The sequence below is a fragment of the Anoplopoma fimbria genome, chromosome 22 (genome assembly GCF_027596085.1).
Source record: "Anoplopoma fimbria isolate UVic2021 breed Golden Eagle Sablefish chromosome 22, Afim_UVic_2022, whole genome shotgun sequence".
NCBI classification, from domain to species: domain Eukaryota; kingdom Metazoa; phylum Chordata; class Actinopteri; order Perciformes; family Anoplopomatidae; genus Anoplopoma; species Anoplopoma fimbria.
In genome coordinates, this window is record NC_072470.1 from 7,187,921 (window position 1) to 7,209,840 (window position 21,920).

Genomic DNA, 21,920 nt, shown 5'->3' on the forward strand with positions numbered 1-21,920 from the left:
TGGTGTATGAGTGAGCAGTGTGTGTGTGTGTGTGTGTGTGTGTGTGTGAGAGAGAGAAACCCTCCATCCATCGTCAGGCTTTTCCCAGCCTTCCAGCGCCGAACCTTTGACCCCAAAACATATCGACAGCTGGGCTGGTGACATTGGATCCGTGTTTGGGTTGTCTCTGCTTTGTCCGGCCTGCCACTGTGTGTGTGTGTGTGTGTGTGTAGCCAAGCGAAACCGCGCACTGCGGGTGGGTGTGGAGAAAGAGTGTGTGTGTGTGTGTGTGTGTGTGAGAAAAAGAGAGATAAGACTCATACCGGCATGAGCAGTACATCTCCTTCTGACATTAACCTTTGTTTGTCCTCTGTTTGTCTTTGTGCTCACAGATCTTCCACGCCAACACAGACCCAGCTGAGGTGGTTCTGAACCGAGTCCCGCAGCCAGTCCTGGCCCGGTTTGTCCGTATCCGACCACAGACCTGGAGGAACGGCATCGCCCTGCGCTTCGAGCTCTACGGATGCCAGATCACAGGTGTGTGTGTGTGTGTGTGGGCGTGTGTGTGGGCGTGTGCACGACTCCTCCAACCTTTTGTTTTTGCCTGAAGAAAGTCGTCTTTGCCAAATTCCCTCTGCTTCGCTCTGAACAGACTCAACAGCAGGTTTCTGCTGCACTTTTGGTTCTTGTTCAAAGGCATTTTTAGATCATTGAACATCTGCGAAAAATAACCTCCTAAACTGTGAAAACCAGAAACGCACACACACTCACACATACATGTGTATTTCGACTCTTTCCCACACTCCCACTGCTATCTTTTAAACATAGAAAGCCTCCAGCTAATTAAAGGAAACTCATACTCTATTCTTCCTTCCAGAGGCACCACCAGTGTCATTTCTTCTTCACCGCCGCTCGCTTTCTGTCTCCGTCTCCCCCAGCGACGCCTCTTTTCTCTCTCATGGCTTTAGATACTTTTGTTAGAGTGTCCTCTTTGCTCTGCGAGCTCCTCTATATTGAGAAACGAGTTCCCGATCAATCATTCATGGCGCCCCGTTCACTCTTACATCAGAAACTGTGATTCGCCTCAGCCTCAACAGCTGCTATTGAAATAACTATTAGCTCTTACAGTACAGGTACAAACACACACACACACACACACACACACACACACACACACACACACACACACACACACACACACACACACACACACACACACACACAGGCAGGCTTCTAAATATAGCAGATGACCTCAAAAGCATGCACACCCTTTGAAATGTACACAGACACCACCCACCGGCACGCACACACACACACACACACACACACACACACACACATAAACACTTCCTGTGCCTTTTATTCATTATTTACATCTCCTGCTTTTGCAGTGACAACAGCATGAAACTTTGATCTGTGTTCTCTTAAACCGTCAGCACAACTAACATCTCCTTTCTCTCTTTCCTCTTCCTCAAGCTGTCTCTACCTCTCCACACTCACCAACCAACCCCCCGTCTATCGCTCCTCCTCCCTCGATCCTTCCCTCTCCCACTGTTTGTCTCCGTAGGAGTCTCATCTTTCTCTCCTCCCAGCTTCCCCCAAGCCGTCATCTTTGGCTCCTGCTCTCTTTTTTTTCCGCTCTCTACTTCTCTGCCTCCCAGCTCCTCGTATTATACCTCTCTTATCCCCTTAATCCTCATTTCTCCCTCTCGCAAACTCCCTCTGCAAGTTACTTTCAATGCTACCCGCTCATCCATATCTGAACGAGCTTCATTTCCAAGTGCTTTTGCGTGTACGTGGAACCTTCCCCTCAGTCAGTGAATGTTCATAAAATGTGTGCAGCGCATTGAACAGACAGGCTATTGTTGGGAAGACACAATAACATATTTAAGATGTTTGTGTGAGATTGTGAAGGGCATGAATGCAACGCAGGGGAGTTAACGTATGCTTTTATCTCATTACTGGCAGTCTAATTCCGTATTGAACATGAAGCTATAGCGCTGCGCTACACATCTCTTTTCCTCCAGTCCCTCATCTCAGCCAGTCTACACTCTTAATGCTCAGTGGCCGGCAGTGCAATCCTGTGGTGAAGCTTAACAGCTCCCAGGCGGGAATATGTGTAACAGAGTGTATGTCAGGTCGTTTTCAAGTCTGAAACTTCTCCATCCACCCTCGGCCCCTGAGGTGAAGGTTAAAGTTATCTCTTCCCTCTCCACTTTCCACTCCAGATGCTCCGTGCTCAGACCTGCAGGGCCTGCTGTCCGGCCTGCTCCCCGACGCCCAGATCTCCGCCTCCTCCACCAGGGACATGGTGTGGAACCCTGGGACCGCCCGTCTGGTGGCCAGTCGCTCCGGCTGGTTCCCAGCCCCCGCACAGCCCCTGGCTGGAGAGGAGTGGCTTCAGGTACAAAGGAGGTTTTAATGGCACTTATTGTAAATTTGGACTGCATGTTTCTGGCACCTGTGTTTAATGCTAAATATGCAAGATAAAAGTCTGGTTGTTGTGTAATTTGTTCAGGGTAATTGTTGTTACTTTCACAGTGAAAATGCCATGTTGTTTGAATAAGTAGTAATTTTAAATTGGCTTCCAAAAAGTGTCATTCCAGCCACCAGAGGCGAGCAAGCTAAAACAAGAAGCACAGCTGCAATAAAACATAACCATGTGTTGTTTTGAGTAAAACATGTTCGTCGCCATGCGGTTTATCTAAATCTGATCTCTGCAGGTGGACCTCGGTGTGCCTAAGACTGTGCGCGGAGTGATCACCCAGGGAGCGAGGGGGGGAGACGCGGGAAGTGGGGCGACCACAGATAACCGGGCGTTTGTCAGGAAGTACAAAGTGGCACACAGCCTGAATGGGAAAGAGTGGAACTTCATCATGGACATCAAGACCAGCCTGCCAAAGGTGGGTTAAGGAAAAAAGATAGTGACGTGTTTGTGTTTGCAAATACCCTCCCCCACATACAGACAAACCATCATGATGACATTTGTTTTTTTGTGTATTTCTTTGATAGATTTTTGAGGGGAACACACACTACGACACCCCAGAGCTGCGCCATTTTGAGGAGACAGTGTCCCAGTACATCAGGCTATATCCAGAGAGGTGGTCTCCAGCAGGAATCGGGATGAGAGTGGAGATACTTGGCTGTGACCTTCCAGGTAGGACACTCCGCTGTTGCTTATATGACAGGGAATCATTTTATATATTTAATCATTTCTGCACTATTCAAGGCTGAATTGTTTGCCCCGTGCTGTAATAAACTGATCCAAACAGAACCGAACGGACCTTGAGGAAGGTTGAAAAGTGTGGCTCACATTAGATATGCATGAGTCATTAGAGTCTGCCAGAAGTGAAGAGACTGAAGAAGGGGGAAAGTGATTGCACAGTGAAAGCTTGACCCTCAAAGGTTGAGATTTTGAGAGATTGTTTTACCTGGAAAATATGAAATAGTTACAACAAGTGTAAGCATCAGCAGGGAGTGGACAAGGTTCGGTTTGAAGGAATGCGTCCCCACAGAGAGAGAGAGAGAGAGAGAGAGAGAGAGAGAGGATCATTTGGTTTGTTCACTTTCCAGCGTGGTCTGTTATCCAGATGTGAGGTAGAGGAGAAACACACACACACACACACACACACACACACACACACACACATTAAACCAATCCCACGCACATATGGACTCCTTACAACTCCCTGAGTGACTGAACAGGATGACTATAGGACTGTACAGCACAACACGTTCAGCACTTACATACACAGACACACAATTACTCTCCAGGCATTCACACACACCGCTGAAATGTAATCACACCAAGTTAGCCTTCGTTGAGGTGATTTCTGTGTGTCAGCGTGTGTGTTTGTGTGCTTGTACAAGTGCTGATGAAGTGCACTGCACTCGGGTCGAAGAGAGATTAATTATTAAAGCTACTACGAGGAACTTTAACTTTGTGTTGACTTTGGCGGTCCCTGTGGACAAAAAGGGGTAGTGTCTCAGATCACCAGAGTCCAATTAGAAAAACCCTAATTTTGCTGCAGCAGGGTCTGACAGTCTGCTCTCCAGTCCTGGTTCTGGTTGTCCTGTGCCTCCCTTCCCTATAGTGCCACCGATGATAAGCAATAAGATAACTATATAGAAATAGACAGTCTTCTCGCTGATGGTCTCTTTTTCTTCTGTAGGTCATATAGAGACATGAGATTTAAATTGAGACTGATTTATAACTCCTCACAGTTACTTTAAGAAGAGCACATCATCATTATCAACACTTGTGTGGACAGAGTAACACACAGTCAAAGACACGCTCTTGAAAAATGTAAAAGATAATCCGTCAGTTGATGATAGAGCACAGTTATGCTTAAATTCAAATGCTCATTAAAGAATTTATTTTGCTAAACACCTGGTATCTGGTGTTGTTTTGTCCCCCCTTGCCGCACAGGAAAACGGATGTGTTTTGTATTTACCGTTTGATTCACAAGTGGGTTGTGGGAAGGCCAGAAACAGGACAACAATGAACAGACACTGCCAAATATGGAAACAAAACGACAGAAACAAAAAACCCCACGGTGAAGGATTACCTCTTTTTTGCAGAGGGGTGATTTTTATCAGATGGTGTGGAGGGTTTGAGGGAAACGTGTCAAAGAAAAACTGCTGCTGAGGGTCACACATTGTTCACAGGCCTCTGAAACTCAGCAGGAATGGTGAATTACTGCTGACATCCTGCAAATCATTCACTTCCTTTAACACTCAAACTATTCACTGCTTTCTATTCTACACGCTGTTGAATTTCTTCTCATTTAAATGAATTGCGAAATAATGGATGCTTTTTTTTAATCTTAAATCTTGCTCGGTGTAAAATAGCAGCAGCTACCACAGTGCGGCAGGTCTCTCCCCCCCTAGTTCCTACACATGGTTTCAGTTCTTTCTTTTCCCACCCTGAGGCCCAGTGCGTGGGTCTGTTAATGTTTTTGTTCTTTTTTTTTTCGTTACCATGCCTCCTCTCCTTTCCTCCTCCTCCGTTACTCATCTGCTGTCAGTCTTGACTCCTTCTGTTTCCCCATATTGAAGCACAACTATCTCTCTTTCTCACACACACACACACACACACACACACACACACACACACACACACACACACACACACACACACATAAACATACACAGCCTCTGCAGTGACTGTTTTTTTTTTCTAGTATACGTGCTCCAAAAATGAAAAATTTATGAGCTTAGGAAGGAAATTTAAGAGACTGATCTGTAGAAGGAACAAAAATGCAAAATATCATCCCTCCCTATTTCCAGGAAGGATCATTTCAGTTTCAGGAACACTGAGTTGTTTCTCACACATGCACATACACACACACACACACACACACACACACACACACACACACACACACACACACACACACACACACACACACACACACACACACACACCTGTAATGTAAATCTCAGGTGTCTCAGCTTCACAGCAGCTTCCTAGTGCCTTCAAAACATAAGTAAATATGGTGGAGTTCACTATAAAATGATGGCAGATGTTTCTCAGTTTAGTCCTATACTTATTTTTGCTGGTCATAAAAGTTATTTATATAACGTCATAGTATCCCATCCATTCGGGTGTGTGTTTGTGTTTGTGTGTGTGTGTGTGTGTGTGTGTGTGTGTGTGTGTGTGTGTGTGTGTGTGTGTGTGTGTGTGTGTGTGTGTGTGTGTGTGAACGTTGATCTGAGCACTTAACCCCACCCACTAGAATATAAAACAATGGCTACTTATCTTTCCCATCATGTTCTTTTGGGGTTTATGCGTGTGAGTGTGCATGCATCTATTCCGTGGTGTGTGTGTGTGTGAGTGTGTGTGTGTGTGTGTGTGTGTCTAGAACTGCCAAGCAGAGTTTTACAGAAAAGCTTTCTACATAATTGAAGATTTTTTTTTCTCTCCTCTCTGACATATCGCTGAGTCAGATTCTTTTGGAGAGAGCAATGTCTTTTAGCAGTGAGCTCTTTTCCCACCCCGTCAATGTGTGTGTGTGTGTGTGTGTGTGTGTCTGGGTGTACATGTACGCGCATTGAAAATTAAGCAGGCGTGTATTTTTGCGAGCACGTGTGTAAGCATGCGCCGCTGCAGTGTGTGTTTGCACGTGGGAGCAAGCGCCTCCATTAACTATGCCAGCAGCTCCCCTGAGTCCGGTTCTAAGTGTTGGCGTCTCATCCCGCGCATGATGATGACTTGCATCATCACCTGCAGCAGTAGACACATTATGTAAGACAACACTCCGCTGCGGAGGGACTCCTCCTGCACCGCAAGGCCTCCTCTGCCGCGCATGTACAGCAGGCCTGCTTGTGCACACACGCAGGCCTCCTCGTGCAGCTCCGAGCCGTCGCACACGTCAAGGGCAGGGCTCAGGGCGAGGTAGGCAGGTCACATACGTTCACTCTCTCTCCGTCTCACACGGAAACATACGCACATGCACAAGTCGCTCCCACTCCCATTGCCCCCCCGACACCCCTGTCACACCCTGGAAAGGTCAGCGCATTTACACTGTGACAAGGCCTGACCTTTGAAAGCATAGAGTGCTCAGGAGCTGGATAGAATCTTAATGGACCCGACCGTGCGCTTTGGTGTTTAGTTGTGCGCCCAGGTAATTTATAGGCCCTCGGGTTTTTTTCACGCCCGGTCCCAAGACTTAAGTGGAGGGCTGAAAAGGTTAAACGAAAAGGCGAAAGCGAAAAACAAAAGAGAAGAGTCAGAATAAAAGAGGAGAAGGGGAACAAGAGATGGTTTGAAGAAGTGGGTCGCTTTTTTGGTTTTACCTTCCCGGTGGGCCGGCATTGATAAGAGTCTCATTAGGCAGTTAATGACAGGAATAAAGGACATGACATTAACGCTGGGTTAATGTCAGGAGCCGTCGCCAGCTGTGGCCGGCCCATTCATGTCTGCCATTTCTCCAGCTGGGTCGCCGTCGCGCTCATTTCCACAGGAAGTTCCTTTAAGCGGATCAATTGTGCATCACGCAGCGTTTGTTGCCCAGTAGTGCCTTTAATGATAATGGTTGTCATACAGAAAGACCAGTAGGAGGCTCCAGTATTGCCACTAAAAGTCGGCCAGCAGAGCAAAATGTGGTGATGAATCCATGTGACATTTTCTTTTCTTTTTTTGCATGCTGGTTGTTTCTTTTCCAGCTGATGAGCTCTGTCTCGGAGGCCATCTTCAGGCATTTCAGCCTCGGAGTTGTTTGGATAGACTTAAATGGGACATGTCAGGGAAAGCTAACAAAGCAATGTGAAATATAATATCCACTTACCCATTTCAGCAGTCCTTAATGTCAGGGAAGTCAGGGTCATTATCTTTAGCTGCTTTGGTTATACAGACAGAAACATCTTACGCATTTATTCACATGATAAATTTGGATCTCTGGTTGGGACGTGACCCCAAAACTCGTAAATTCCCATAACACACCAGCATTGACTCATCTGCTCCTAATAACACAGCACTTTCCCCCACTCCTCATTCCAACTGCTCAACATGTGTCTCTTTCTGCACATTCGATGCGTTTTAATGAGCAAATTGTTATGCCTCAGTGTGTTGTATGTGTTTCCTTCTGATTTACGGTTAGCTTAAATAGATGTTAAGGGCAGAGAGAAAAATCATACATCTAACTTTGTGTTTGCTCTCCTGTCTTCGGAGCGCGCATGAGTTATAGAGTGAGCGAGACAGTCTGTAACACACACGATAGTTCACACACAAACAGAGCGGGAGAGGAAGTGTCTGTGTGTGTGTGTGTGTGTATGTGTGCTCGGTATCCTCCCTGACAGAACAGTGAGTAGTCCCAGAGTGTGGTCATGGTGTCCAAGGTCGAGGGGAGTTTGTTAGACACGTCCATCCATCAGCTTTAACCCCACTTCTGTATGTGTGTGAATGTGTCTGTGTGTATTAGCATGTGGACATGTGGGTGTCTGCATATTTGAGACAGACACTGACGCCTGAGCACCCTGACACAACACGACGGGTGTTCTTGGGCTATCTGTGCTTGCCTCCCTCTGTCTCCGACACTCTGTGTGGGATGGAGACAGGAGACGGGAACTGGAGTTAGTTTCGGACGATGACCCTCACACTGTCAATTATGACATGCACTTTAATTCACCCTTAATACACAGTGAGACGTGCTGATTATGTGCTGAATTATGGGTAAAAATGACTCGACCCTTAAGCGCCTGGCACAACAGAAAAGTTTCAGTTGGTTTCAGTCTGCAAACTCACCGCTAGAAGCCTCCAAATCCTACAGACTGGCCCTTTAATCCATTGAGATATGAAGTGTAAATTAGTGAGTTTTAGACAGTATATTAATTGGATTTCTTTTTTACCTTTCCACACAGAAAGGCTGACTGTTTCCCTATGTCTCCAACATTTATGTTAAGCTGACTGGCTGTTGGCTGTAGCTTCATATTAAGTGTACAGATATGACAGTGGTATCAATCTTCTTCATCTAACTCTCAAGAACTATTAGCTCCTTTAACTTACTTTGCTATCTAAATATAGGCAGAATGGAGGGTTATTTAAGGTGCATAAAGACACTATGCCTCATTACTTCCTGGTCCTTTTCGGCCTTTGTTGCTTATCACTTCCTCTCACATCTGTTTTCCCGGCCCTGCTTCACAAATGCTGCCGTGGAAGGAGAAACTTCACATAAATAATATCTCATACAAACATCGGGTGATTAATGTGTCCTCTTTACAGTAATCTAATATCTGGGGATTGTTTCACACACCTGCCTTTTGACCTGAACTGTGTTATGTTTGTTTCCGCAGAAACCACCACGCCGGCCGACACCGCCACGCCAACGCTGCCCGACATTGATACCACCACTGTGCCCCTTACGACTACAGGTGAGTCCAGGGAACTAAGTATTTCACATGAAAAGAAATTGTGGTTTAATAGTCTTATTTGAAACTAGTAACAGAAAAGATGAAAGCTTTTATGTAGAGCAGCTGTGAATACTCTCATTTCACTCATCACTGCTCTCCACCTCTGCAGGAGCCACCTCGACTCCATCCGACATTATGTGCGACTTCGACCACGGCCTGTGTGGGTGGACGCGCGACCCCAACGCCCCTCTGTTCTGGACCCTGCACAGCCACGGTGAGTCTCCTCATCAGTCATGTGAAGACTCTGCTTGACTCACAGCCGCTGTCTGCTTAGCAGAACGACTCGGTGCTGCTTTGAGGTTTCTCTCAATGCAGCAAGCATTTGATGGACAGCGACCTGCAGGGGCCGTCTGGCTGGTTTTACAAAACAATGCTGCGAGCAGCTCAGGTTGAATACCGACATCTTACATTTTATTTTGGTTCTTTGCGGCAGAGCTTTTATGTATGCAGCTGCAAGCAGAATTTCATTTGGGCACAGAAAATTGCACGAGCATAAATGCATTAAGTTTATTTCATCAACTTCACTGAGTCTAGACAAGACACTAATTAAATGGAGTCATTCTCTTTGTGCATCTCCATTGAATTCTTTTTCAATTTGATTAAAATAATTCCTTAAATTGACACCAGTCTAATTTAGCGGCGACGTCGTCCACCAGCCACTCGGCTCTTTCCGAGCGACTGAGAATGAAAATAAATTGAGGGAACGAGAGAGAGACACACACACACATAACAACTTCGCGTGCGACATGTGACCTACACCAGCTCGCATCCGTGTGTCAAAACGCGCGACGTCTCGGTAGGACGGGGTTAAGACCCAGTAGCTCCAATTAAGTTCAGAGCAGGAGATTCCAAAGACGAGCAGTTATTCCCAGCCGTCCGTTACTGCCCCTCCACCACCACAGGCACATCCCAGATGATGCTGTGTAGGCTTCCATCTACTTAGACACTACTTTAAGAAATAATATTCATTTTCCCTTCATACAGACCCGCATACAGCTTTTGGCGTGTTATTAAAAACTATAGAAGATGTGTGCTGCTGGGTTAAGAGAGGTTTATAGCTCTATTTATAATTGTTCACAGGCAGGGTAAAGGATTCTTATCCCAACCTTGTTTTAAAATTAATTGGTTTCGAGCAAGTCGCCATGAAAGATTCAGCCTCTCTCCAGCTGGAGAGAATTAAACAAGAGGCTCAGCATGCCCTCTCTTTTTTTGTCAAATTCGTGATGTCACTGGGGTCGTGTTCAGCAGGGCAACAGATCTCACAGCAAAGGCAGAAATGTTCCTGAAGCATGACCGACTTTAGGTCACAGCCGTCTTTGACAGGGAGCTTCAAAGCGGCGTCTTTCATCACGGGCGGATTGAGAAGGGTTGCTTAGATTAGTCAGGTTGTGGCTTTCATGTATGAAGTATCATTTCCAACCGTTTTGACACGCCACGCCGGCCTTTGATTCCCCTCTGCGGAAGCCAAAGGTCAGGAGTCCCAGCCAACACAGGATCATTATTTCACTGCTATCAAATCACAGTTTAATCTTCCATAGAGATCCTTTTCTCATGTTACCCAGATTACCCAGATTACCCAATTATTAGGGCACAGAGGTGAAATTAGCCCCTATGTACTGTGTTATTTGGCTTAATATACCCCCGCTAGTAAAAACATGCTAAATAGGCTTCATAGATTGAATGTTTGCTTCTCGCTGCAGGAGACTGCTGTAAAATAGATTAATAATGCTCTGTTGTGCTGCGTATGGCAGGGCGGCCTCCATTATGAGCTGTCTGGCAAACAACTTGCACAACAATGGGGGGTTCGCTGCGAGACGCTGCGCTTCAACGACGGAAGAAACACCTCGCGGAGTCACAGATATTACATTACAGTCATTTAGCAGACGCTTTTATCCAAAACTCAATCAGTAGTATATTACATATCATTCACCCATTCACACACTGATGACAGGGCTACCACGCAAGACTCTAACTAACATTCATCATCCAGTCCACAATCCTGGCAAGCCTTCAGGAGCAACTTGGGGTTAAGTATCTTGCCCAAGGACACATCGACTGCTGAAGCCGGGTATCGAACCACCGACCCTCTGATTGGAGAACTACCTTGCTCTCCACTACGCCACAGCCACCCCGTAAAATATGTTTCACTGGCTCATCCTCTATAGGCCTATCCACACATGCGGTTCATACGCAAGCAATGGGGGAAACACACACACACACACACACACACTCATTCCAGGGCTGCGAAGGGGCCAAGGGACACACTGTCACACACTGTCTGAAGTGTCACACACAGGCGAGTCTGGGCGTATGGCGGGCAGAAGGGAGCTGTCAAGTCGGAGGAAGATTTGTCCCTCCAGATACCGCTTGTCGGATCTGCTGGAAAGAACGCACACACACACACACACACACACACACACACACACACACACACACACACACACACACACACACACACACACACACACAAGCACGCACGCACACAGTGAAAGGTTATCGACCCAGTCACTCAATAACTCGAGCGCGGCTGGATGCTACTGTACGGTGCTTTTTGGATAAAAAACACATGCTGTGTTTAAGATAAACCTCTTAGTGTTACTGGGAAACAAAAAACAGACACACTAAAATAAAAAAATACTGCTTCCTGATTTGCCTTGGACTATACTTTTTCCTGGCTTGACATAAAGGCACGTAGTTGCTCTGCCACACACACACACACACACACACACACACACACACACACACACACACACACACACACACACACACACACACACACACACACACACACACACACAGAGTCTTACATGATAAAGCAGGTGATTTAATCTGCAGATTGTTGATGCTGGACATTTTCCCACCGGGCCCACTTAAGAAATTCTTCACCAGACGCCTCCTTGAGTCACTCTCTCACACAGCACTCAGAACATACTGTAGGCTCACCAATCTCTTACAATGGAATTCATGTTGGCATCCAATTTGCAAGCTAAACATCCTCTGGTGTAAACAAATGGAGCGGGCGTGTTGGACCTTTTCCGTTGTTTAAGTAATTTACCTGGAAGGGAATGAAGAGAAATAGTTCCCTGAGGATCTTGGCTGGAGTTCTGGTAGCATGACGCTCTCACTGGACCTATTCTTCTGTGTGTTTATGTTTGTCATTTCCCTATTGTTTGGAGTGACTATTGTGTGTTAGCGATCCCGGTCCTGTTAGCAACTGGTGATTAATTTCTGTTTTTGTTTGAGATATCTGTAATTGTGTGAAAACATACCGTACATGTCTGCATAAGGGTATATATATATATATACACAATTATAATCATAAATCATCACATACAGTCAGACTCATATATATATATATATATATGAGTCTGACTGTATGTGATGATTTATGATTATAATTGTGTTTGGGTTCTTTCCGACAGCATCCATTTACAAAAGTATACGCATCCTTATTGCCTGGAGGGCTGAAATGAAAACCCATTAAATCAGGCTTTTTTCTTTCATTTGGCTGTAGCAACCAGCAAGCTCAAGGTTAAAACAAAGCTCTGCTCATCTATTGCACTTTGTTACAAATACTAGAGCAGCTTGGTTTCATATTGTTGCTTTGAAATTATTATTATTATTTTTTTTCACATGATCCAATGGATTCACTGTCTCTATTTTAGGAGTGTGTGGAGACTTGTGATGTTGTTGTGCATTTACATAACATCTTCAATGTGTTAAGAGCATCTTCATCTTATCATCCACCCTGCAGAACTCAACAGCTATATGTACATGGACAACAGCATGAAGGCGGAGCAGCAGCAAGCCTGGCTCGTGAGCCCCGTGGTGGCGGCCAACACCGGGCCCCTCTGCCTCTTCTTCTCCTACCAGCTGTGGGGGGAGGCCCAGGGCCACCTGAAGGTCCTGCTGCGGAACGCCAACGAGCAGACCGTGCTGTGGATGCTGAAAGACGACCAGGGCCCCGTCTGGAGGGAGGGTCGCACCATCCTGCCGCACTCCCCAAAAGACTATCAGGTAGTTATAAACCCACATTTATTTTACGCTAAATAATGAACTTTTTCTTCATGAAAAAGTGCAAATACTAAAAAAAAGAAGGTGACTAGAAAAGTCATAACAGCAGCGCTATGAAAGCATCCAACTTCTGGCCAATATCAGCTATATTAAAGTATGTTTGCCTGATAATAAGTATCTGGGTCAAACTCTTTATTACATGTCAACGCAGAAATAGAAACACGTCTTTTTTCAGGGTCGGTTAGAGGGAGACATATTCATCTCAGAGCAAATGAAAGCCTCTGTTTCAATCTCTGTCACCTTAGGCCAGGTTTGACTTCAAAAGGAGCTAAAAGTAAGCCATATCGTCTCTATTGGCTGTGTGATTGTTTGGGGATCGCTGTGCATTTGTCAGAGACATCACAAGCAGTTAATGTTCTCATGAAAAAGTAAGTTGACGAAGCTTGCAGAGACGGGGGGGGATGATTGCAAGTGTTGAGTGCAACTTTGAAATCACTGGCACCGTATTAAGTTTTTATCCTCTTTCTCCTCCTCTTCCTCCTCCTCCCCCTTGCTTGTCCCCGTTCCCAATTTGCCCCCGCTTCCCCCTCCCCCTCTGCTCCCTCTTGCCTCCATCCGTCTTCCTCTTCCTCCGCCTCTTTTTCAACTTTTACCTCTTCCTCTCCCTCCCCTGTTTTTTCGCGGCAGGTCGTGATGGAGGGTTTCTTTTTGCACGACACCAGAGGACACATCTGGATAGACAACATCCACATGAGCTTCAGCACCCCTCTGAAAGAGTGTACACGTAAGTACACACACACTTTGGGACCAACTCTGACAGACAGACTGGGACAAACTGTATTTCTTTTCTGCTTCAGTTTGCCAAATCTCTTCCGAAATATTGAATAAGTAAACAAATCCACAATTGACCCACCCGCTCGCTCTCATCCTCCGTCAACTCCGCCATCGCCTCATCATCTCACCCGCCATCAATCTGCCATTTTCCCTTCCACCTCCTCCACTTTTAGCCTGAAGGTCCTTGAACAGTGACACACACATGAAGTGATAAACACCCTCAATCCTCCCTCCACTCCCTCGCCCTCCCATCCCAGTTTCTCAGACACCATCTCCTCCAAAGAGCCCACTGAATACCGAGATGAAAGGAGGAAGGAGAGGGAGGGCCAGCGTTTATTCCTCCACAAAAAAAAAAAAAAAGAATAAGAATAGGAAAAGTAGGCCATAAACGCCCCGTGGGCCCCGGCGATGCTAATCTATGTTTCATTAGATTCCTCTTCTTCTCTTTCTCTCCTCTCCCTCCGTCTCTCGTGCACTCACTTCTCTGTCGTATTTGTAAACAGAGCTTTTTCCCGAGCCGTCAAAGGGAATTACTAGACAGGCTGTTTCCCAAGCAACTTTCCGGGTGCCTGGTGTGAGCCGAGCGCCAGCGCAGCCTCCCTAATCTGGCCCGAGCAAGGGCTTTGGAGAGGGTCTTAAACAGATCAGAGACCGAGCCGGGGGTTCAGAGCCCAAAAAACCTACCGCCATCACTTCTGACTGACGTCCAGTGTGTTTTGGCCCTGGAGCACGATGGGGAGCGGGCAGAGTGTCGTTGAGGGAAAGTGTGTGCGTGCATTCCAAGCTAGCGGCAAACACATATGTGTGTTTTAGCGTTGTAGCCGTCATTTTTGTGCGTTTGTGTGTTTCATGGGAGTCTTGAGAGAGTCTGAGCAGCACAGCAGCTCGGAAGGCAAAGATGACAGCCCAGATCCCCCCCCTCATCCTGCCTCCATGCTGCTGTGTTTCTCATTTCCCTCCCCTCCTTCACCACTCCCAGAGCATTCTGGGATGTTGCTTATCACCCAACGCAGTTGAGTTTTTCACAGTGCGTTGGGGTTCCCGCCAAAAGGCACCAGTTCCCAAGTCAGTTTCCCCTCCTTTTTTTCTCTCCAACCCGCCCACGACACTCAAACACACATTCTAACACACACTGAGACACACACACCAGTTTCTTGTGTTTGCATTCCAGGCAGTCAAAGTGAGGGTTCTGCTCTGTGCATTTGCAGCAAGCCAAAAAAAAAAAAAAAAAAAAAAAAACCTGCCCGCTCCAGTTAAACTGGACTCGGCAGATAAACAGCTTGAAATGCATGAACTTTTGCAAACACACACACACACACACACACACACACACACACACACACACACACACACACACACACACACACACACACACACACACACACACACACACACATAACTCTCAGCACAGACCATCTCAGATTCCCCCCTCACACAGTGTTTGAAATTGCATTCTGGCAAAAGAGCCAAGTAAATGCCATAACTCATGTGAGTTATCTGAGGAATTAACTTAAATTTCCCCAGGAGGACTTTGATAGTCTTGTGACATTTGTGTGACATTTGGCTGACTTTTCCATCATATTTAAAATTATCTAACAGTTGTCTCTCTTTTCCTGTATCTCTCTCTCGCTCTCTCTCTCTCTATCTGTCCTCGCAGAACCCTTTGCTGCTTTTTCTCCAGAAAATCCAGGTGAGTTTGACTTTGGTATGATGTCACTTCCTCTCTGGTCTTGCTTCCTGCCCGTTGATATGCACTAGCCTGAGGTTTTTTTTGCTTGGTGGCACTAAGTTGTCTCAACCGCTTAACAGTCAGCCCAAACCAGCCCTTCCCCGACGACAGAGAAGCTGAGCCTGCCGGAGTCTGCTGTGTGATTCCAGATGAATAAATATGCATTCATTATTAAAGCTAGTGACTCGTGGCATCAGCAGCAGCATGTAGACATCACCAAACCAATACGAAACCCCTGGCTAAAATCTTAATTATCAAATTTGCAAATAGTGAATTAATCATCTCAAAGTTTGAAAATAGATTATTTCGCCTAATGTGCTGTTGTGTGCCAGTTTTACCTTGTCAGTCTCACTGGAAACAAAGGATTAGACTCAAAAGAGCAAACTCTGCATGCAAGGCAAGCTGAATCAAGCACACCTCATGGAGTCGGATATTTGAAAAGAGCTACATATTCTCAGTTCGGCTCTGCCTGACACAGCCTGAAGGGTTTTAAATAACTGTCTGCCTCATGAAAAATATTTAGAGCATCCTGGGGGACTCTATGAGATTGATGTTAGTGTTTTGGCATCTCATAATGTCTTCCAATAAGATAAGAGCTTGGCGGTTTCAGTGCGAATGTGATGTGTGTGCACTTCTTGAGCTTTTTCTACTCCTCTGCCTCCAAACACACACACACACACACACACACACACACACACACACACACACACACACACACACACACACACACACACACACGCACATACAGAGTCTCTAACCCTTGACAAACATGCACCAACACACACATTAATATCACCTCACACATACACACCAGTGTCCCCAGCGAAATGCAATCAGATAGAGTGACTGAGCAGTGGCAAGCACGGGTGTCTCTCTGTCTCTCTCTCTCCTCTCCCTAACTCAGCTCCTGTCTAATGAGTGTGTGCAGTGTGAAGTAGCAGCAGCACGCACCATTTCCCTCTGTAATTATGTGACACGGTCCAAAAATCAGGATGTATTCAGCTCTGCTTCACTCTCCCTAGTTCAATTTGACATTCACCCGGTCTTACAACTCTTCCCCACAAGTTTGGATGATACATTTGGGCTTTATTTCTTATAGTTTTTCAATGTCTTCAGGGGTTCTTGCATAGCAGTCTTGGATAGTCAAATAGAGGCTTCTTGGAAGGTGGTTAGTTGGTTCTTACCAAGAATTTGAGGACGGGGTTCAAGCCAGGGGCAGCAGTGTAGAGGATCTCTGGAGATAATCTCCAAGGAGACGGAGCCTGGCTTGAGGAGGAGAGGACTGGCCAGGAGGCTGATGCATGAGAAGGAGGAAAATGAATAAACCAAGAACATAGAACAGGATAAATTATGTACTCAAAACAAATCTGTCCATCTCGAGCCAGCTAAACAACAAATCCTAATCCAATATCAGCCGCGAGAGCTCTGGAACATTGGATTCCCATGTGGTGTCCGTTGGACTGATCCTTGCATGGTCCTGATACTTTATCAGGGGGCTGTTTGGGACTTCCTGTGCCAGTGTGAAACAGGAAGAGAAAGCTCCTTAATTTAATGTGTGTGGGTGCTTTTATAACTAATCATTTTGGCTTTTGTTTCACACCAAGTCATTCCATCGGAGCTTTGGGGGGAAAAAAAATCTATTGCATTTCATTTGACTGGATCAACCATTGGACTGATTTCAAACCAAATCTCTTGATGATCTTGGTGTGAAAGCTTGTCCTCCAAATGCAACCCAAATTACATGAGAGAAATGGATGCATTTTAATTTTTTTTTTGGCCTTGGAGATTTATTTAATTTTTGCAACTGGCATGCCTGTGCATGCTCATATGAGGTGCACGCCTGCTGTTCGTATGATGAAGACCAATAGGGATAGAAAAAAACAGCAATTAAATGTAGATAATAAACAAGTGCCAGTCCTCTCTTTTCCCGTTGGCCAATTATTCTGTATCTCTCCACCAGGGGGAGGCGTTCCTGTGCCTCCCTTGCCCATCCACTGGTATTACATTATGGCCGCGGGAGGCGCCCTCCTTCTCCTGGCGGTGGCCATCTTGGTCAGGGCCCTCTGTTGCTGCCGACAACACCTGGCCACCAAGAAGAGCCAGCTGTCAGTGGCCTATCACAGCTCCTCGCAGTGCTTCCAGTACTCTAACTGGTCCTCCAGTATGGCCGCCCCAGGGGTGGAGCCAGTCCTGACAGTGAGGTTGGACAGCCGGGACCGACACCGTACCCTCTGCTGAAAAGAAGCACTTAGCCGCGTTGTGTTCGGCAGAGCAGGACGCCGACTCGTGACGGCAGTGGCAGCGTGCGTCGTGATGCCACAACACTGACAGAACATCCACCCGACGAACCCCCTCCCACATTTAGTTTACAGTCGCGAGGGTGATGATGACATTGTCCCTAAACTGCCACGTGAACATTTGCAAAGAAACACTGTGCTCTCTCTCTCTGTCTCTAATGGATGAAGCTTTCGGTTTGCTGTTTTTCCTCCTTTGTTCCATTGAGGAGTTTGCTGTTGACATTTCACACTATGCTGCTCCTGATGAGAGGACTAAAGTCTGAGTAAGTTATTTATCTGAACAGCTTGTCTCGGACCATTGAGTGCAGTCTGGCTCCTCATAACCCCAGCGGTCCTCCTGGAATGACCCCAGCGCGGACAAACACACAGACATGTGTGGGCTGGGAAAAGAAGGGGGTCGAACTGGTACGCCTGCAAGAGCCAGCCAGCGCTGCCAAACCACAGGCTAAAACAAGACCCCAGAGACATGGGGAGCTCTGCAGTGCTGAGAGTGAGAGTGAGAGAGAGAGAGAGAGAGGGAGAAAACTGTTAGGCTGAGAGGCATTCGACTTGCTAGCTGTGGAAATGATCTGGCAAGCCCCAGAAAATAAAGCTCCTGGTATCTCTGTAATAACAACATGAGATAGCTGTGATATGAGTTGCACCAATGGTGAGGGGGTTGCATTGGAGGAGGAAAAATAAATCCGTCCATTGTGCTTTTTCAACAGAGCATGTGCACATTTTAAAAAAAACAAAGGAATGCAAATCCATCATACTTTAAGTCCTGCATCACAAATGGTGATAACCAGCTCCTTTGATTGAAAGTCTTGTCTTCTCCTGATAAAGGCACCAGTCAGTGATGGATGCAGCCGTCTTCAGTGTTTAGTGTTTCATCTTGATTCTCTGGCGTAATAAAGCACGTTGTTCCCACTCCCATTTACACTCCATGCCACCCACTCCCGTTGTTCTTCATGTCTTTGAGCTGCCCAGATGAGACTCACGCTGCGCCGAGCCTTGTTGTGATTTCAGTGGGAAATATGTGCTTGTTGTTCTTAGGGGGTTGTAAATAGGCACAGCTGTCTGCCATCACCATCTCTGTCGTGATTTATACTCCTACAAATCTCATAATGCCGCTGGACCAGCTGGAAGGCATAAGTGCAGGGTTTTGTTGTATATGTGCACCCTTGAGAGCGATCCACGACGTTATGAAAACCAGAGCAGAGCTCCAGCTGTTGATGGTGCTTCCTCTGGTGCCATAAGACGCCATGAATGGCCATTAACATAAAACAAGACAACGCTAATGCACTTCTTACTCATGTTTAACATACATGGGATCCAAAAGCCTATTCTATTGTGAACTTTCTCAAATCTCTGACTGAGCTAAGACAAATTCGCCCCAGTCTCTCCCTCATCAGTCGGTGCAGAGGTGGTGAGATTCAACACGAGCTCGGTTTAACACCCTAGATTGAATGAAATTGAGGTCTTCACTCTGCGGCTTAACGGGCCGTGCTTTCTGTGATCTGTCACACCAGCGAAAAATCCATCACCCACTAGCCCACAGCTCAGCAGAGTGTGGCTCGATTTGTTGCCACAATTTAGAAGCTGCACTTCAGAGTGGAGAAGAAGTGTTTTCTGGCACCCTCTCACTATGTGCTTTTAAATCAGCTCGGGGGAGGAGGAGGGATCGGACACCCTACTTGGGCCATCTCGACACCGTTACGCTCCAAGCCTCTAATAGTTGTAATTAGTTAATGGACAGATAACATTTATTAAGGCTGCGGTAAGCACTTTTCCCCTCCCATCTACCGCACCTCAGACGCCCAATCAGCTGCCAACTTCAGTTGCCCCCGGAAACAGAATTAATAATGCCATTGGCCATCAAAGACCTCCAGATCTAGACGTGTGCCTTGCCAAGCAGTTACTCCCACTGCTGCACGCTTGCCAAGAGAAGCGAACTCAAACACACACACTCACGCACGTAGACACAAATGCACACAAAGTGGAAAGAAAACTTATCTAAAGTATAAGTACACTTGAGCCATTTGGCTCAACTAAAGTGCTGCAGCCAGCTAGTTTTAGCACACTTATAATCCTTCAATTTAGACACGCACATACATATCAATGTTCAGTTCACACCAACAGGCAGTGAGTCGCACAGAACGGAGAGACAAGCACTACTTAAATGTTGTTGCCGTTAGTTGTTTTTTTTTTTTTTCTATCATCATCTTATACACCTCTCTTAAACTTGACAGCAACAGTGTCGGTGATGTTAACGGTGATAACGATGGGTAATGTTAACTATTTGATGATGTTTGCATCTCTTATTCACACAGAATGAACAGTCTTATACCACCAGTATGCTATGTGATGACTGTGTGTTTGACAGGAATGTATCATAATGATCTTTCTCTATTAATAAAGTCATATTTTTCTATTATGCCAAGACTCGTGTGTGTGTGTGTGTACAAATGCAGAATGTAAATATGAATTTGCAATATGCAAAGGGTTAGTTATCATTAAATATGTGTGTGGTCCTGTTGTTGCTGATTGTAAGCATTACAAAAGGTATAAAATATGAACCAGAAACAGACAAATGCTGTGCTATGTAACAATTATTTGGTGTAGAATTTGCTTTATGATTAAAGGTTATGTCTCCTGTGCTTCTCTCTTACAGTTAAGAGACCAAATGAATTTGGAGATGGCCGTCTTTTCAGCGGCAGAGACCCACTAGGTGGAGGTAAGTCACAAGGAGCGAAACACACCACCTTCTGATCCATAGAGGCTCAATTTAAGTCGCTGTCGTGATATTAACTTTTCTCATCTACTTTTGCTCCCCTCCCAGGTTTACAGTTCCCTGATTGGAACACGGCGTCCCCGTCATCCGATCCCCCGGTGACCCGCATCTCAGAGAAGGACAACTCCTGGCTGTACACCCTGGACCCCATCCTGGTCACCATCATCGTCATGAGCTCCCTGGGCGTCCTGCTCGGGGCGGTGTGCGCCGGCCTCCTCCTCTACTGCACCTGCTCCTACAGCGGCCTGTCGTCCCGCTCCTCCACCACCCTGGAGAACTACAACTTCGAACTGTACGACGGCCTCAAGCACAAGGTCAAGCTGAACCAACAGCGCTGCTGCACCGAGGCGTGAGGAGGTTTTCCGAGAGAGAGGGAACACAAGAGGAGAACGGAGCGAGAGATGCAGCCGTTTTGTGAAAACCTCTCACTATTTTCTTCATTTCCTCAAGTTCACTTTCAGTTTACTTCCTCGCTGGTGCAGATCCCCGGACACATGGACAACGAGAAAGCCACTTATTTTTATTTTAACTCGAATGAGAACTTGTTTCCTGCTTGGAAAACGTGGCACAGTCCAGTGTTGGTAGTTTTTGTGGTGAAAGAACCAATGAGAGAAAGACTGGGGTTAACCAGATGGATTGTTCCATTGCGGGGACATTAGGCCTCAAAACAATATCTACACATATCAATTACAGATTCCTGCTCCACCAAAATCAAACTGTTGATAAATGCATCGTAGACTTGAAGCTGGATACTGTAAGCTACACATACTGCGTCCGAAACACATTGTGTTGGAAAGGTGGTAGGTTAGGAACGTGCTTAGAAAGCGTCTTTTTTGATCACATGTGAACACAGTGGCCTAGAATTTAGCTCCTTTGTGTGGCCCGTTGGCTTTTTCTTTTTTTTTTTGTTCCGTCGTAGACTCTGCTACCTATCAGCCTCAGTTATCCTCTTAGTTCCTGACAGTCTGCGGTATTTTTAGTCACAGACGTCCATCGAGTTTGTTCGGTCACTCTCTTTCTGTTTAATGTTTTCCCGTCTGGCCTATCGCCAGGCTGTGATGGCAGATAAGTAGAGGAAAAAAAAAAAAGAGGCGAGGAACGAGTATGTGTGTGTGTGTGTGTGTGTAGAGGTGGGGTGGGAGGGTGGGGGGGGTTAACACTTTCTTTTAATGACAGAGAGTTATTGTTAGATTTCGTTGTTACTGGTTCCTGTCAAAGAGAAGGTCATGTTTACATTGTGGTTAATGGTAAAAGGTCAAGGAGCTTTGGTCGGTGCAACCTATGGATTGCTGGTAATGGCAGAGACTGAAAACCACTGAAGAAAAAGACAAACAAAGAGAGAGGGAGAGAGACTATGACTGACAGAGCACTAAAAGCCCCTGCC

General features: G+C 46.1%; 1 protein-coding gene across 4 annotated transcripts in view; it reads left to right on the forward strand.

Annotated features, from left to right (window-relative positions):
• Positions 1 to 21,641, forward strand: part of nrp2a (neuropilin 2a) — a 56,858-nt gene extending 35,217 nt beyond the window's left edge. For 2 of the 4 annotated variants that reach the window (XM_054623815.1, XM_054623817.1), the window contains 11 exons: positions 372 to 516; positions 2,208 to 2,383; positions 2,703 to 2,882; positions 2,992 to 3,136; positions 8,773 to 8,850; positions 8,999 to 9,103; positions 12,644 to 12,906; positions 13,591 to 13,687; positions 15,395 to 15,427; positions 20,417 to 20,479; positions 20,585 to 21,641. In XM_054623815.1, coding sequence (XP_054479790.1) covers positions 372 to 516; positions 2,208 to 2,383; positions 2,703 to 2,882; positions 2,992 to 3,136; positions 8,773 to 8,850; positions 8,999 to 9,103; positions 12,644 to 12,906; positions 13,591 to 13,687; positions 15,395 to 15,427; positions 20,417 to 20,479; positions 20,585 to 20,889 — 1,590 coding nt within the window. In that variant the 3' untranslated portion in view covers positions 20,890 to 21,641. Of the gene's footprint in view, positions 1 to 371; positions 517 to 2,207; positions 2,384 to 2,702; positions 2,892 to 2,991; positions 3,137 to 8,772; positions 8,851 to 8,998; positions 9,104 to 12,643; positions 12,907 to 13,590; positions 13,688 to 15,394; positions 15,428 to 17,426; positions 20,188 to 20,416; positions 20,480 to 20,584 lie in introns of those variants that run through there. The other 2 variants (XM_054623816.1, XM_054623819.1) reach the window with 2 other exon arrangements.
• The last annotated feature ends 279 nt before the right edge of the window (positions 21,642 to 21,920 follow it).